This window comes from Microcebus murinus, chromosome 16 (assembly GCF_040939455.1).
Source record: "Microcebus murinus isolate Inina chromosome 16, M.murinus_Inina_mat1.0, whole genome shotgun sequence".
In the NCBI taxonomy this organism is placed as follows: Eukaryota; Metazoa; Chordata; class Mammalia; order Primates; family Cheirogaleidae; genus Microcebus; species Microcebus murinus.
The window spans coordinates 55,271,229-55,287,600 of NC_134119.1; the positions used below are offsets into that span (position 1 = coordinate 55,271,229).

A 16,372-nucleotide genomic window follows, 5' to 3' on the forward strand; every position below is an offset into this window, starting at 1 on the left:
ATGGGCACTGGGAATTGTCCCTTAAAATGACATCAGAGTGGAGGTCTGACATGGGGCACCTAACAAAGCCACAGGCAAGAGCACATCACATTGTTGAATTTGCACGTTCAGTTCTCAGAACCTCAATAGTTTTTGATAATAGCAGAAATGATCTCCACCTTGCATTCCCAACAGGGCAAAAACTGGTTCTTGGGGGGTGGTGGCAAGAAATCTCAAATATCACAATGGTTTGTGGAACTGCAAAGCTCAGCCTGCCTCACAAAATCTTATCTCTCAGTGTTTATTTTCTCTTGTTAGGGAGGAATTAACTTTAATAAAAATTAGTTTAGCCTGGAGTGGTGGCAGCTTCTCACTATCGCTGGACCCTGGGGGCTTCCGTCTCTTCCGCCAGGTCCCTGTCCCTGCTTGTAAAAAACCATTCATAAAAAAATCTTAAGAAAATAAAGAAAAGAAAAATAAAGAAAAGAAGAAAATCTCTTGTGCAACCCCCTTTAAAATCCCAGCTGACTGTACCTCTGTTTCCTGCTGGATCCAGGCCGAATTTCAAATGTATGTGATAGTTTGGAGTTACAGGGTTGCTTCAGATCGCTCCTCTCACAAGTCCTTTCCCTAAAATTCTGCCTCACAATGGGCGGAGGCTGGATCTTCATTTCTAGGTGAGGACAGCTGAGAGTGCACACTAGCAATGCTGAAGTTGAGTCTCACCTTCTGTATAAATTGATTTTAGAGAGATTGCTGTGTCCTCAGCAACGACTGCTGTATTTTTTTATCTGGGTTTGTGAGACATTCCATTTAATTTTCATTAAAGAATTTTTCCAAACTTATGACTATATATTGATTTGGTGTTAGGATATGTCTCTTAATTTATAGCTCTAATTATTTTATATATATATATATATATAATATACATATATATATACCTATATAATATATATACCTATTTCTTTAATGCAATGATTTGTGCTTGGTCAGGAAAGTTAGAAATTAATTTGTCATTCTGCTTTGCACACAATTTCCTAACTTTTGAGTGGAAATGAGTTGTCTGATTGGCTCCCACCTAAGCTCTGGGCTATTTAATGCAATTGGGTGGTGGCCACAGCCATGGTTAGGGATTTTTCTCTCATCTATTCACTTTTTCATTCACTTGTTCATTCATTCAACAAGCAGAAATATCTGGTGCCCACACCTGCCTACACATTGTGCTAGGACTTCAGATCAGTTGGCTTATGACTTGGTGACTAGTTTTTGTTTTAAATTGTTATTTATTTTTTTGAGACCAAATCTTGATCTGTTGCCTGGGCTAAAATGCCATGATGTCAGCCTAGCTCACAGCAACCTCAAACTTGTGGGCCCAAGCGATCCTTCTGCCTCAGCCTCCCGAGTATCTGGGATCATAGGTGCACACCACCATGCCCCGCTAATTTTTTTCTATTTTTAGTAGAGACGGTGTCTCACTCAGGCTGGTCTTGAACTCCTGACCTCAAAGAATCCTCCTGCTTCAGCCTCCCAGAGTGCTAGGATTACTGGTGTGAGCCACCGCGCCTGGCAGGCGACTAGTTTAATCTGCCCACAGGGCCTGGCCTCCTGCCCTGCTCCCGGGCCTGGCAGCTAAGGCCTTGCCGTCTACTGACCCAGCTCCTTCCCTCGTCTATAAAGTGGGAATATGATTAGTTGGGGAAGGAAGGGAGCTGCAGCTGATCTATAAGCCATGTCACATCCCCTAGGACAGAGAGAGAGAGGAACCAAAGAAAAAATGACCTTGTCCATTCTCCATGTAAACTTGCTAATCCGACCTTGTGATGGTGTTTACCAGCAGGAGGACAAGGGAGAGTCCCGTGTGCCCAGAGCCTCTAGCGGCTGCCCGGCCTGCGTGCTCTGCACTGTGCGGCTGTGGGGACAGCCTGCTGGACAGTGTCAGTGTCAGCTACGTGACGATCCGGGCACGCAAGGAGGCGAGTCGCTGCTTTGATGGAAGTGATGGGCCGCGTGTCCCTTCTAGAGCCCTCGTGTGCTGAGTCTGGTGAACAGAGCCCTCCCACGATGTAGCACAGCACCTGCCAGAGCGTGGAATTGGAGGCAGACAAAGCTACGATTGAGGCTGGATTCTACCTTCACCAGCTTCGAGATCATGGATGCAACATTGCAGGTGCGAAAGAATTGAAAGAGTGTGAACTAAAAATAAAATCTTAAGCCTCCTAACAGCTGCCTCTTGGCCATGGGGCCTCAGAGAAAACTTAAAACTGGCCATGACAGGATAGCAGGTTGGACACACGCTGGTATTCCTCCGCCCTTTTGTAGTTTATACACAACCAGTGACCAGCACTAATGTGAAAATATAGACCACAGACCTGGCAGAATGGACTCTTTATGGCAATAAGGTACCAAATTATAAATAGGACCTGAAGCCATGCCGGGCAAGAGTTAAGTCACACACCCCTGCTCTTAAAGAATAAACTGTGGTTTAACTGCCACAGGGCTCTCATTTTCTCCAGCAGCTGCACAGCGCTGGCCTGTGAGCAGCACTGAGCCTGGCAGCAGGTGCTGACTGAGCCCCCACCCCCGCCCGCCCCACACCGCAGCTGCAGCTCTGACTGGACCAGAGGCTGATTTCAGGAACTTGCTCCTGTGAGACCACTGACCCTGGGCTGGTTCTGCTGGTTTACAGAGGTGCACGGAGTGCCTTCATGTCCCTGTTTACCTTTTGACACATAGGGCTTACTTGTCACACACGTAAATGTTTAGTCTCCACCCATACGTGAGTATGGGTCATATCTAGCATGCATATTTATTCAACAAACATGCACTAGGAAGCCCCCCATGAATATTCGTAGCTCCTCCTATAACCTGTTGAATATGTATGCCTGCCACCTGGTCAGCATACGCCCTGTGCCTCTGCCCCCAGCTCCAAGTGCTTGCTTCTGGTTTTGTTGTTTAGGCAGAGGGTGTACTTCCGGCCTGTGTGCTGTTATCCCCTTCTTAAGAAATAAAGCTCTTCTTTCTAAATTTATAAATTATGGGATTTTTAAACCAACAGGGTAACTATGAATGTTTAAACGAATACTAAGCATTCAACACACACTGGTTCCCTCTCCTCTCCCTCTCCCGCCCTCATGTAAAGCCACTAAACAGTAATGACTCATTTGCAGGCCTGTTCTGGCGGGCTCCTCCAGGACGGGGGGTATTTTCTGTTTCCTTCTCCCTAGATGTCACAGGTGCGAGCCACCAGTTGATGTCCAGCCTGGACATCATTATCTCATTTGACTGTCCCCCTCTCTGTCCCAGACTTTTCTCCTGGATGTGCTGGGCACAGCCCCTGTCCCTTCCAGATCTCACCGGGCTCCCACTGGGCGCAGCCTCCATGCAGTGTCCTGAGAGCCTGGCCGGGCTCCCCGTGTTGTCTGAGGAGGCCCCGCCAGCCCTGCCCAGTAGCAGCACAGCTGGGGCCAAGCCCTCCCCTCAGCCTCTGTCAGCCTCTGTGGCCAGCGGTGCCGGAGCTGCCTGCTGCCGCATGGCCGCAGCGGACATCGGACTGCCGCTCTCCCCCCCTGGGGACGGGGACACTGTCGTTTTTACCCCTGTCTCTGTAAGGCTGGTGGCAGGGGCCCCCTCCCCTCCCTAGATGGAAAAAGAAAACGCTTAGTGACCTGACCTGCCAAGGACAAACTGCCAGGCCCCACTGAGAGGAACCACACCCAGATCTCCACCTGGATTCGCTCCTGGATTCCACAATACCTCCAGCCCCTCCTATTTCTCAACGACCTTCCAAGGTCACAATAGAGAATCCCAGCTCTTCCGCCACAAGTCCCTAGCCCCGCCCAAAGGGTATAAAAGGCCTCAGACCCTTCAAACTGCGGCGACTTCCGGGGGCCCCCGCTCTTGGGGCCCCAGAACCTCGTCCACGAGTGTATAATAAAGCCACGTGGTTTGGCCCCCCTACTCTTTCTCTTTCTGTGTCTCTTTTCTTTTCGCCACCTCCGAAAAACCTTACAGTCTCCAGCTCCTGGCCCAAGGCTGGCACTACAGCATAAAAAAACACAAATGTTTGATCTTCGGCTTCAGTTTCTGGCATGGAACTCCTAAAAGCCTGGGAATTTCCTGAGTCACAGGAGTGGCTTTTGTTATTTCTAAGGAGCCCTTTCTACCATGCCTGGGCTTTCTGCTAAGGAGAGTTTCGAGGGAAGGGATGGGCATGCTGGAGGGCTGGAACCTTAGCCCACCTTCCAGCCTCCAGGAGAGGGGAGAGGGCTCAGAGGCCGAGTTCAGTCCCCAATGGCCAATGATTGAATCAATCACGCCCAATAAAGAAGGCCCAATAAAGACCCCTAATCAATAGCCTGGGGGAGTTTCCAGGTCGGTGACCACACAGGTCCTGGGAAGGCGGTGCACCCAGAGAGGGCTGGGAAGCTCTGTGCCCGCCACTCGCCCCCACACCATGCCCTGCACGCCTCTTCCTCTTGGCTGTTCCTGAGCATCCTTTATGATAAAGCTGTGATTGTGAGCAGCTCACTTTCCTGAGTTCTGTGGGGCATTCTAGCAAACCCAGCGGGGCCTTGGAAACCCATGAATTTGTAGTCAATAGGGCAGAAGTGCCCACTGTCTGGGACTCCACTCATGCTGCATCTGAATGGGGCAGCCTTGCAGGAGAGAGCCCTTAGCTTATGGGGTCTGCGCCTACCCTGGGAGGATTGTATCAGAGTCAAATTGAACTCTCAGACACCCAGTTGGTGCTGGAGGATTATAGAACTTGTGTGGGAAAATTACATGTATTTGGTGTCAGAAAAAAATAATCACACATTTGGAATGAGCAGTGGTGTTAGAAAATACCACACAGCAGGGGCTCGATGAGTGTCTTGAACAAATTCATGAAAAATACAATCATGTATTGAGTGCTGGCCAGTTGCCAGGCTCTGAGTTGGATGCCTGGGATACAGAAGTGATGGAAACAAGGTCCTTGCCTTTGGAGCAGTCCCAGATATTAGGAGAACTGGCCACCCGGGTCTGTTGTAATACAGGTGATCTCAACAGCAAATCTTGGGGCTGTGGGAGCAGACGTGCTGTCTGTTTCCATAAAAGACTCAAGATTCAGTGTCAGCTGACTTTTTTTTTTTTTTTTGAGACAGGGTCTCACTCTGTCACCCAGGCTAGAGTGCAGTACCTCACTACACTCAAACTCCTGGGCTCAAGAGATCCTCCCACCTCAGTCTCCTGAGTGGGTGGGACTACAGGTGCGTGCTACCATACTTGGCTAATTTTTCCCTTTTTATAGAGATGGGGAAAAATTATGTTGCCCAGGCTGGTCTCAAACTCCTGGCCTTAAGCAATCCTCCTGCCTCGGCTTTCAAAAGTGGCAGGATTACAGGAGTGAGCCACTGGGCCTGGTCTGAGCTGACTTCTTAAAGATGAGAAGCTATTCTTCAAGTGGATGGATGAGGGTGGTGATGCAGGTAGGGGAACAACACCTGCAAAGGCTGCGGTCACGCAGTGTGGGAGCGGCAGTGGCTGGGGCCGCTGGAGCTCAGAGAGAGTGTGCGTGTATTGGTGGGGAAGGGGCAGGCGGAGCAGATCATGCAGGCCCCCTCGGAAGTTCATATACTTGGGCTGCCTTTTCAGGTTAAATCCATGTGACAAACAGAGGAGTGCCCTTTGCAAGTGAGGCGCGTCCTGAGCGAGCACTTGGCGTGTCCTGGTCAGGACTGCTCCATCCTCCGCAGCACTCGGGCCCAATGTGCGCCTTTGTAACGGCAGTGACCAAGCCCCGCCTTGTCCTCTGTCCTCCCCATCCAAACAGAAACTGCCTGTAGAGGGCTTAACCTGGTGCCAGGCACAGTCAGGGCACTGTAAGGTTTCCAGACTGGAATAGACACGCTTTGATGATTACCTTTTCCCCTTCAAATGTAAAGCTCTTCCATTGCTCCTCCGTTATTAGACTTCTCTGCCACTGCCTTGGGGTCATGCACACAAATGAAATATGGAGCAGGAAACTGCCTTCCTGTTTTCTTTTTTTCCCTTTACCTGATTTCAATTCCCTGCCAAGTCTTTGTAAATTGATCGGCTTCTCACGGAAGCTGCCTCAGGCCACCTTCTGGTTTCTGTCGGGAGAACCACCCCTCCGCCCATCCCTCTCATTTAAGCACAGAGAGCAGCGGCAGAGGCGTTTCTCAGTCATCCGCCCCCTGGTGTCTGCACACCGCCCTGTCCCGGGGTGGCTCCTCTGGGATTTGCTCCTCTCTGTCCATTTAGGAGGCTACAAGATGGTCTCACAATCCGAGTGGCAGCTTCCCTTAGACAGGTAATTTCCCTGGGGTCTTAGGGTGTGCTCTGTCAATGTGAGTTTAAGTGAAGCTTCTGAACCCTGGACAACCTGTGGCTAGAGTTGCTCGTGGCCAGCCACCGAGGCCCAGCAGCTAGGTGAACGTGGGTGTGCAGTGGGGCTGGATTTGGGAAGCAGAGGGCAGGGGCTGACAGCTGCTCTGGGACCGGGAGGTGCAGGTGGCCTTCCTGCAGGGAGGGCCTGAGACACTGCTGGGGAGCCTCAGCGCGGAAAGCCCTGCAAACACAGCACACTCTGCAGCCACAGGAAGGCCAAGCTGCCAGTGCTGGGTTTGGAGTCGGTATTGTCGCAAGAAGGGTGAGGGCCTGGGAAACAGGAAGGCAAAGTTTTGTGGGTTTGGTGAGCAAAGCACTTCAGGCAGGTGTGTACATGGCTTATTTGTGTAAACAGGTGGGGAAGAAGGCCAACCTTTTCATGGAGACACAATGCACACACTTATTGTTCTTCCTGGGAAAACAGCTATTTCAGAAACAGGTGACTCAAGAAGCACTAAAATCGCACCATGCAACGTAGAGCTTCCTTGCCCTCATGATCTGCACTTATCACAGGGGCAATGTCCAAGGCACCTTTGCAGGGGTGGTACTACCCTGGCTAACTGCCCTCTGTCCAGTCCTCCAGACCCCCAAGAGTCTCTGCCTCAGGGTGTTTTTTTGTTTTGTTTTGTTTTTTGAGGCAATGAGTTCTCCATCAATAGAAGCAACAAAGCTATGGATGGAGCGGTTCCTTGCAAGGAAACCATGACTAGGACTTGAGTTTTAATGAATGACTGAACTAGAAAACCATTATGGTCTTTTCCAAACTTGGGATGCCTGAATTCTAGCCCATCCCAGACCCTTGGAATGTTTCCTCATTTGCCAAATGATCTCCAAGATTCCCTCCAGCTCTGAAATCCTTCCCGTGTTCTGTTCTGCCTCAGATCACTGTGAAGATATGCATATGTCAGCACAGACTTGGTTTCAACACTAAGTGCCATGATTTTGGTGTCTGTGAATTTAAGAGACAAAGACCAAAGACTGCTCCTGACTTCTGTGTTGAGATAATAACTGAAGCAAGAATGGCTGGAAACCATGAAAATCAGAATGGTTTTAATTCACCCACAACCAAGGAGATCTGACAACTAGATACAAACGGCAACATTTTATCTTTCCAGTAGACACAAATAGGACTGATTTAGGATGATCGAGAGCAACCCCATTCTGGGAAGACAAGGAAGCCTCTTCCTCTTATCCCAAATTCCCTGTGCAGGCCACTTTTCCTCTGAATAGTTTTAAAACTTGCAAGTACATTTCAAAAGGGGCCTAATTCCACTCAGTTTTCAGCAAACAGCTAAGGAGCATGGGCCAGGTGCATATGCAAGAGTTAAGATCACAGGTCTTGAACAAGATGGTGAAGATTCAAATCCAGCATTTGCCTCTGAGCTGTGTGACTTGGGGAAAATTATTTAATCAGTCTGGACTTTGGTTTTTTCATCTATAAAATGGGGATAAGATTAGGTTGGGAAGGAAGGGTTTAGCAGCTGATCTATGAGCTATCACTTATGCCCTGGGATAGGAAGAGGAGAACCAAAAAGACAATGACCTTGTCCATTCTCCATGTAAACTTTCCTATCCGACCTCGTGATGGTGTTTACCAGCAGGAGGACAAGGGAGAGTCCCGTGTGCCCAGAGCCTCTAGCAGCTGCCCGGCCTGCGTGCTCTGCACTGTGCGGCTGTGGGGACAGCCTGCTGGACAGTGTCAGTGTCAGCTACGAAACGGTCCGGGCACGCAAGGAGGCGAGTCGCTGCTTTGATGGAAGTGATGGGCCGCGTGTCCTTTCTAGAGCCCTCGTGCGCTGAGTCTGGACCCCTGCAAACCCTGATGGGGCAAGGAGGACCTGGGACACTGTCTCGATGGCTTCCCACTTCACCTGTGTTTGTGGCGGCCTGTATCCGGTGATTATTATAAGTTTGATTCTGGGTAAGATCTCAGGTTCTTGTGATTTTAATTTGGCAATCTGACTCTGTGTTATCTGATGTTCATGCAGTATTTTTGTGACAATTAAAGCACTTAAACAGGGTCTGGCACATAGTCAGTGCTTTATCAGAAATGTCAGTTATTATCAGTGTTCACAGAAGCACGCATCTCCCTCCCAGTGCTTTTCTCGGCTGTTCCATTTACTCTCTGACAAGCATTCATGGGCCCTTCCTACGTCCTGGGCACAGGCGAGGTTCTCAGGATAAGACCGTGACCCCACACGGGGTCACCCCTCGGACCTTGTTCCTAGTTGTGGAGACGCGCTCTAAACACAGACAGCAGCCAGGAGGCCACACGCTGCTGCCTGCTCCCGCGGGGCAGCTCTCCCGGACGCGGCCGCGCTGCCCGCTGTCTGCTCGCCGTCTCTGGCTGTGCTCGCGCTCCCATGGGAGAGGTGAGCAGTTGTGACAGCATATGTGTGGCCTGCACAGCAAAAGGTGTTTATACCTGGCTCTTTATAGAAAAGGTCTTCCCAACTCTGCATTAAAAAATGAGTATGTAGGAAATAGATGAGCCACAGAGCAGTCCAGTGAAGGTTGATGAGATAGCAGGTATGTGTGTGTGTGTGTGTGTGTGTGTGTGTGTGTATGCATGTGTATACATGTGTATGTGTATATAGTATATGTGTATGTGTGTGTACATATATGTGTACGTGTGCCTGTATGTGTGTGTATGTATAAATTGGTGTGTATATGTGTATGTGTGTTGATTTTAGATTAAGTGGTCAGGAGAGGCCTCATGAGCAGGTGACATCTCAGATGGGACTTCCACATCAGTGGCAAGCCCCGTGAAAGCAGAGATGGCCTCTGCCTGGGTTCGCTCCCTGTGTCCCTGGCTAGCACAGAGCCATGACCGGACACCTCAGGGGCGCTGGCGTGAGTGCTGCCCCATGAGCTGGTGATGCTGGCACCCCGTGGGACTAAACACATTTTTACACCCACACATCCACTGCTCCTTGCAACATGTGCTGCTTGTTCAGCCTCCTGCTAACTCGCTGCCCTGCCTGGGCGGTGCCTTTTTCCTGTGCCATTCTGAGCCTGCTCATAGCATGGTGTGCGTGTGTGCACAATGCCCCCTGCACTCATTCACGGCCCATTCTGCCACCCCACTGCAGTGCCCTGCTATCTGGATGGGGACAAATGCTTGTCATTCACAAGTGTGATGGAACCGGGGATGTGACAGCCCACAGAACCAGCAATGTAAAGGGAGAGACAGCAGTTTGGTTCCACTTGTTGTGATAGCAGCTCAGGGTTGTTTCCAACAGGGAGACTAAACAGAAGCGCCATGCACATCATCTCATGGAGGGGCGTGTAGCGGTGTCAGACCTGTCCTGGATGCACCTTCTCAGTCCTGCTTTGCCTCTGGTGGTGGCCCTTGCTGGATGTAGACACAGGGCCAGGAACTTCAGCCTCATTCCACCCTCACCACTCTACAGGTGAGGAAACTGAGGCCCAAGAAGAGGGGAGGTCTTTCCCACTGACACATGGCTAAGAAATGGCAGAGCTGGGGCTAGAAGTGAGTCCTGGGTAAACTAAGGTTCTGACTACTCCAGACTTCACATTCCCACAGGTGCTATGTCAGGTGGCAGCCAGGGGCCTGGGCCTGGGCATCAGGCAGCTCCGTCACCTCCTCACCCATGCAGGTCACCTCCTGTCTCTGTCTTCTTTGGAACTGTCCTGAGCCTTAAATGAGTTCGCATACATCAAGTTTGCCTCCCATCTATGCCTTCTGTAGAACTGTCATGAGCCTTAAATGAGTTCACATAAGTCAAATTCTTAGCCAAGTATAGCACAAAATCAATGACCAATAAATCTTAGACATTACCACTATTATACATTTCACATGGGACTGCAGCTGCTCCACAGGCACAGAATGTAACTTGATTATCTTTGATTCATATCTGGCTCACAGCTCTCCCAAGTGTGAGCTGTCATTGCTATGCTGTTCATGTTACCATCCACTCATCCTTGGGTGAGCGGATTTCCTGGCATCTGCAGGATGGAATGACAGAATGAGGCAGGCAGCTGCACTTAACTAGGGTCAAAGGGGAGGTGAGGGTGCTTCTCTCCCTCTATAAGGTTTACTTCTTCCTGGGCTCTAGGCTCCCCCTCTGTACAAGGAGAGCCCCCAACTTGGGGGTGCCAGGAGCCCCTGGGTGGGGTGGCGAGGAAGGAGGGCACCTTACCTGGCCCACTGCAGAAGGAGGCGATGATGGCCAGAATGCACAGGATGCTCAGGTAGGGGACCCAGAGTGCATGGTCCTGTAAGAGAACAGGGACATGGGCAGGTGAGGAGGCAGCAGTGTGTCCAGAGGACCAGGGTTCCTGCCCCAGCTCCTCCTCATCCATCTTCCTGACCGTGGACAGGACACTTTATGTCCCTGAACCCCAGTTTCAGCATCTATAACACAGGAACAATGGTAACCCCTCAATCATTCCGTCTACTTATTTTACAGACATGCTGTGAAGAGTTTGGCATAGTCCCAGCATATGGGAAGTGGTGAATAAATGAGTAACTCACACTGATTGAATGCTTAGTTTGAAGCAGGCAATATGAGAAGTTTTTATAGGCATTATCACATTTAAAATTTTTTCTTAGTTATATGTATTATTACATGAAGCACCATATTATACCCCTGCCATCCTACAAGATATACATGAGTTAATTCATTTGTCATCTGGGGGGTGGCTTGGTGCTGGGTGCAGAAGGGTATTTGGGATGCTCCTGCTCTAGCAGGCTGGACAGCTGACCATTAGAACACGGTGTCTCCAGTTCTGAGAAATAGTGAGTAAGGGTGCAGGTTCTGGGCTGCCCCAACAGGAGCCACGTGGCCCCGTCTGGAGAGGTGCAGGGAAGGGAAGAGACTGTGCTCACCTCTGCAGGCTGAGCTGGAGCCAGCCCAGTGGGAAATGAAAGGAAAGGCTTCCAACAGAGCGCTCTGCTTGGCGAAGGCGCAGAGGCACGAGAGGGTGGCTGCAGGGTGAGCGGGAACCTTCAGAGTAGAGGGCGGGCCAGGGGAGAAAGGAGCAGGTGCTCCTTCCCGGGTCTGCGCCGAAGCCCGTCAGCTCTTGCTTCGGGAGGATCTCAGGGCTGAGCAGAGCTTCCCGGGCCCCTGTGCACTGCGAGGCTCACTTTGTACCAGGTCATGTACCCACCCTCCACCCAGCTGATGGTCTGAACATCCTCCGGCCATGCCCGGGGAGGTGAGAAAACAGGTATGACGCAGGAGTGACCCTCGCCCTCCACAACTCACTGTCTATTGGGAGAGAGAGGAACCAGGTGACAGTGAGTGTCAATGCTCTGCAATAAGTGATCTCACAGCCTCCCCTGGGGTGTATGGGGACACAGAGAGGGCACCTCCCCAACTTACAGCAAGGAAGGCTTCCTGGAGGAAGAGGTGTCCAAGAGGATCCTTGGCTCCCTGAGTCTGAGAAGCAAGAAGCTAGCTGGGCAAAGGAGGGTCCTTGGAGAGGAAAGGGCCAGGCACCGTGGGGAGCTGCCGGGGGCAGGGTGTGGGGTACCGGGGCAGACAAGGGCAGGCCGGGGAGGGAAGAGCTCTGCAGCCTTGTGAAGCAGGGCTGGGTGGCATCTGCGCGGGCGTCTGCACAGCCCTTCCAAACGCCCGACACAAGTTGCAGAAAGACAATACCCTGGACGTTACCCCACTGGCTTCCTCAGAACCTCGGAGGTCCGAGGGGACTGCAAAGCCACCCTGCTCAGGACAGCCTCGGGCCTGGCCGTGGGGAAAGAGCGCGTCTGCTAGCACCGGTCCCTGAGAGAGGCGGCCCGCCTCCTCCCGCCAGCCAGCCGCCGGCACCGTCTCCTTGAAGTAGATGCTCTTATCCATCACACGCCACCACGCCAATGTTGCCCTTTTCTAGAAATGTCTGGGGCCTTAAGAAAGTTGGCAGAGGGTCAGCACATGCGACTGTCATTTTTAAGGTTCATTTTTGAAAAATGCAGAGATTTCCCAATTGCTGTAACTGTGCTTCCTGCTCCCGTGGCGTCGAGACCAGTTTGAGACACGGAGGGAGCGCTTGGCTGCTGCAGCCGCCCTGGGCAGTGCGGCAGAGCCCCAAGGCCCTGGGCTCTAGTGCAGCTCTGCTGCTGTCTAGCTACGTCACTGTGCGCAGCTTATTATTTATACTCATGCCTCGCTTTCCTCACCTCCATAAAAGGGGAAAACTACCATTCTTGTAGGGACGAAGCATGTTGCTGTCCCTCCTACGCAACACGCAGCCCTGAGCACCCATTCCCAAGCTCCCAGTGCCTTTCCCGTTTAATCCTCACAGCACCCTGGGCATGGGGACGTCTGCCTCATTTTAGAGATGGGACCCTGAAAGAAGCTGAGAGGGTGACTTGTCAAAACTTTCATGCCAAGTAAGGAAAAGCCAGACTCAAACAGGCAGTCTGCTCCACAGCCCCTGCTGGCAGGCGCCAGGCAGTGCGGGGCCCCCAGTGCTGTGCGGGGTGCGAGTGTGGGGAGGGGCCTCTTGGGGTCCCCCAGTGCAAGCGTCTCTATTCCACAGCTGAGTAAACTGAGGCTTAGACAGGCATGCATCTCGACCCTCACACAGCTCACCAGAGGCAGGGACAGGGCCAGAAGTCACGGCACTCGCCTCCCAGTCCAAGGGCCCACCTCCAGCCTCCCTGGGCCCAGCGGCCGCGTCTTCAGGACACAGGCCGCGGCCGCGGCGAGGACGCCCTGCGTGAGCTGCACGCGGTCGTCTCACAGCGTGAGCCCAGAGCCAAACCCCAGTGCGAAGCCAGGCGCCTCTGTGCTGCCCCTCTCCAGGTGTGACGGGCACGTCCTCTCACCTGCAGTGTCAGTGTGATGGTGAGGGCCCCGAAGAAGATTGCCATCAGCCCGAAGCCACCAACGAGCAGGGGTCTCCGTCCCAGGCGCTCAATGACCAGGCCCTAGTCCAGGGTAGAGAGAGAGAAAGGGTGAGTGCTGTTACTCCACTTCTAGCAGAGAGTGGAGGGGAAGGCGGCACCGGGGTTGCGGGTCAAGGCTGGCTTTGACCCTGAGCCAGCCGGGCCACTTTCTTCATGGCCACCGCCCGAGAAACAATGCTCTCTGTGAGAAGGAAGGAAGGGAGGAGAGGAGGTGACGACGCTCGGGCACCTGCTGTGTCTGCATGTCCACCCTTCCTCTTAATGTCCCCGTCAGGGTGGCCTCTTCTGCTAGGGGCTGAAAGGAGGAGCTGGGCGGATGTGGTCAGCACGCCCTCCCTCCCCCGCAGGGCCAGCCTGCCACCGCAGGAGTACTCTGCCCCTCAGGGATGCGGGATTTATGGGGCAGACACGCAAGGCGGGCCAGGGGCGGGAGAGGGTGCACGAGGCTCCCTGCCTCCCGCCCTGCCTGTGTCCAGGGGCTCAGTCTCACTCTGGGCTGTGAGACCTGGAGGCTCCCTTGGTGCAGCCCCTGGAACTGCATCCTCCAGCCCAGCCTCTCTCAGCCCCGGGCTGCACTGACCTCCCTCCGCTGCCCTGTGTCCACCTCACAGCTGGGAAAGGGAACAGCTCTTCGTCAAGCCCCTTTACATGCCAAAGGCCCAGAATGATCGTGATTGTAGCCAAGCGTCAGAGACAGGCGCACATGGATTTACATCCCAGCACTACCACTCTCCAGACGTCGGAACTGTGGCAAATGACTTCACTTCCCAAAGCTCCAGGGCCTTATCTGTGCCAGGAGGAACAAAATACCCTCTGATAAGGGTGTCTGGAGGGGTAGGCAGGTTAAAGAGGAGACTGTGCGCAACACAGGTACTCTGATTATGTCAGCTGTCCCCCGCCCTACCATTCCACAAAGAGAACACAAAGAGGACCAGAGAGGTGAAGTAACTCAGCAGATGTCACACAGCCAGCAAGTGGAGAGGGGCAGACATTGAACCCAGGGTGTCTGAATCAAAGTCCATGGTTTTCTCAACTGTGTGATCAGGCAGTGCTTCCCGGGGGCACAACAGAGTCAGAGATGCAGGGAGCTTCTCAGGCAGAGGGAGCAGTGGGAGCAAAAGCTTGGATGCTGCAAGGACCCCATCAGCTGGCACTGAGGGTGAGGAGCAGCTGCCGTCTTAGGGACACAGCCTGCAGGTCAGCTGCATCCGCTGTGTGCTGCTGCCCAGGGCCACAGGCCTCCCAGTCACCTGGCATGTGTGTCGAGGGGATGGGGGCTCTGGTGCAGAAGTCAGGGGCCTGGGCGGGACATGTGTCTGGTGACTGTGCATCTCGTGCAGCATCCAAGGCTCCTGGGGGGAAAGGCTTCTCTCCCACTGCCTAGGCAGGAAGGGCAGCCCGATCCTGGCCTCCTGGAAATGTGACCCAACAGAGTAGAGCACAGGTGGCATCCGGAGGCACGTGGGGCTGAAGAAGGGCGGGCTGGGGTCACGTCCTGGTGATGACACCATCTTTGCAGGGCAGCTGTGGGATCAGAGGGAAAAAACCCATGTCTGAAACAGACCCACGAATGATAGAGGTTCCCAACAAACGGCAGAAGACATATGAGTCATGTCAACCAAGGAGTGGCCTGGGGTCTGGGGCCAGCTCCTGCCTCTAGCAAGTCAGGTAACCTCTCTGTGTCCATTTATTTCTTTTCTGATGATGACAGAGTTAGTCTAGGTAGCAGTAGCTGATGATCATTTCCTGAGCACCTACTATGTGCCAGGCACGGTGCGAAGCACTTTTCATGGCTCAACTCATTCAATCCCCACAATAACTTTATAGAGTAGGTTCTGTAATTTGCCTATTTTACAGGTAAAAAAATGAGGCACAGAGACCTTGGGACTCTAAGGTCACAAGGCTGGTAAGTGGCAAAGCTGGGATCAATCTCAGTCTTTTCTGGTTCTTGAGATATTACATTTTCCTGGACATTAAACTTGAAACGGACAAAGCCACTGTCCCACAGGGATGCCCAGCTCTCAAACACGAAGAAGACGCAGAGCAATTTGTTGGCACTTCTCACTCGCGGTGCCCTGATTCTTTTTCCCCACGGGGCCGGGTGCTGCATCTGTGATTGCCAGAACCGACAGGACACCAGCCAGCGTTGAGCCGTGTGCTGATGGAGCGCAGCCCGTCTTTCTAAGGCAGGCGGGTGAGCCTTGCTTTGTAGAGGAAGATGGAGAGGTCAGAGAGGGCTAAGGGACAGTGAGTTCATTTAGGGGGAGTGGGGGTGTAGGTCAGGCCCAGCGAGAGCCATGGGGGAAGCAGAGACAGACAGGGACAGAGAGAGAGAGAGAGAAGGCCTGTATTGAAGGCACCCTCCCTGCCACCCCCAGACCCCCATGAGCCAGGTCCCATCAAAGGGGAGACACCGACGGTGCCACCAGGACCAGAGCAACATGGACGGGGAGCTGGGTCCCAGTGAGAGGAGGGGCCCTGTAAAGGTGAGGGGAGCAGGGGAGGGACATCCAGTATCAGAGGCCAGAGAAATCATGCTGCCTCAGTGTAACACATGGTAATCACAGTGATCTGGGCCCAGATCAGAGGCCCGGAGATATTCCAGGATTTAGCAAAAGTCACACAGAGCTAATTATCCAGAGATGAGGGAGTGGGATCCATGCTCTTTCACACCAAGGCATGGCTGTAAGGTGTCCATACTCCTGGGCTCAGTCATTCACCTTCTGGGTATTTTTCCTAAGGAAATAGATACCTGGTCAAAGATTCATGCACAAAGATCTTCATTGGTGTGTTATTTATACTAATGAAGAAATAGAAATAATCTAGAAGTCCACCAACAATTGAATTGTTAATAAATATTAAAACATTTAGATGATGAATATGTAGAAATTAATAGTTTTTTAAGAGACAGGGTCTCTGTTGCTCAGGCTGGAGTGCAGTGTCTGATCACAGCTCACTGCAACCTCCAATGCCTGAACTCAAGTGATCCGCGTGCCTCGGCCTCCTAAGTAGCTGGGACTATAGGAGTGTGCCACCACTCCTGGATAATTATCATTATTATTATTTTGTAAAGACAGGGTCTTGCTATGTTGCCTAGGCTGGTCTTGAAACCCTGGGTTCAAGCAATCC

General features: G+C 52.3%; 1 protein-coding gene across 5 annotated transcripts in view; it reads right to left on the reverse strand.

Moving 5' to 3' along the window:
* The window catches only part of SLC2A9 (solute carrier family 2 member 9), a 197,561-nt gene that overhangs the window by 32,296 nt on the left and 148,893 nt on the right, over positions 1-16,372 (reverse strand). For all 5 annotated transcript variants that reach the window (XM_075992966.1, XM_075992963.1, XM_075992964.1 and 2 more), the window contains 2 exons: positions 13,163-13,264; positions 10,530-10,605 (listed from right to left, as the gene is read on the reverse strand). In XM_075992966.1, the coding sequence (XP_075849081.1) occupies positions 10,530-10,605; positions 13,163-13,264 (178 nt within the window). The remainder of the gene's footprint in view (positions 1-10,529; positions 10,606-13,162; positions 13,265-16,372) is intronic.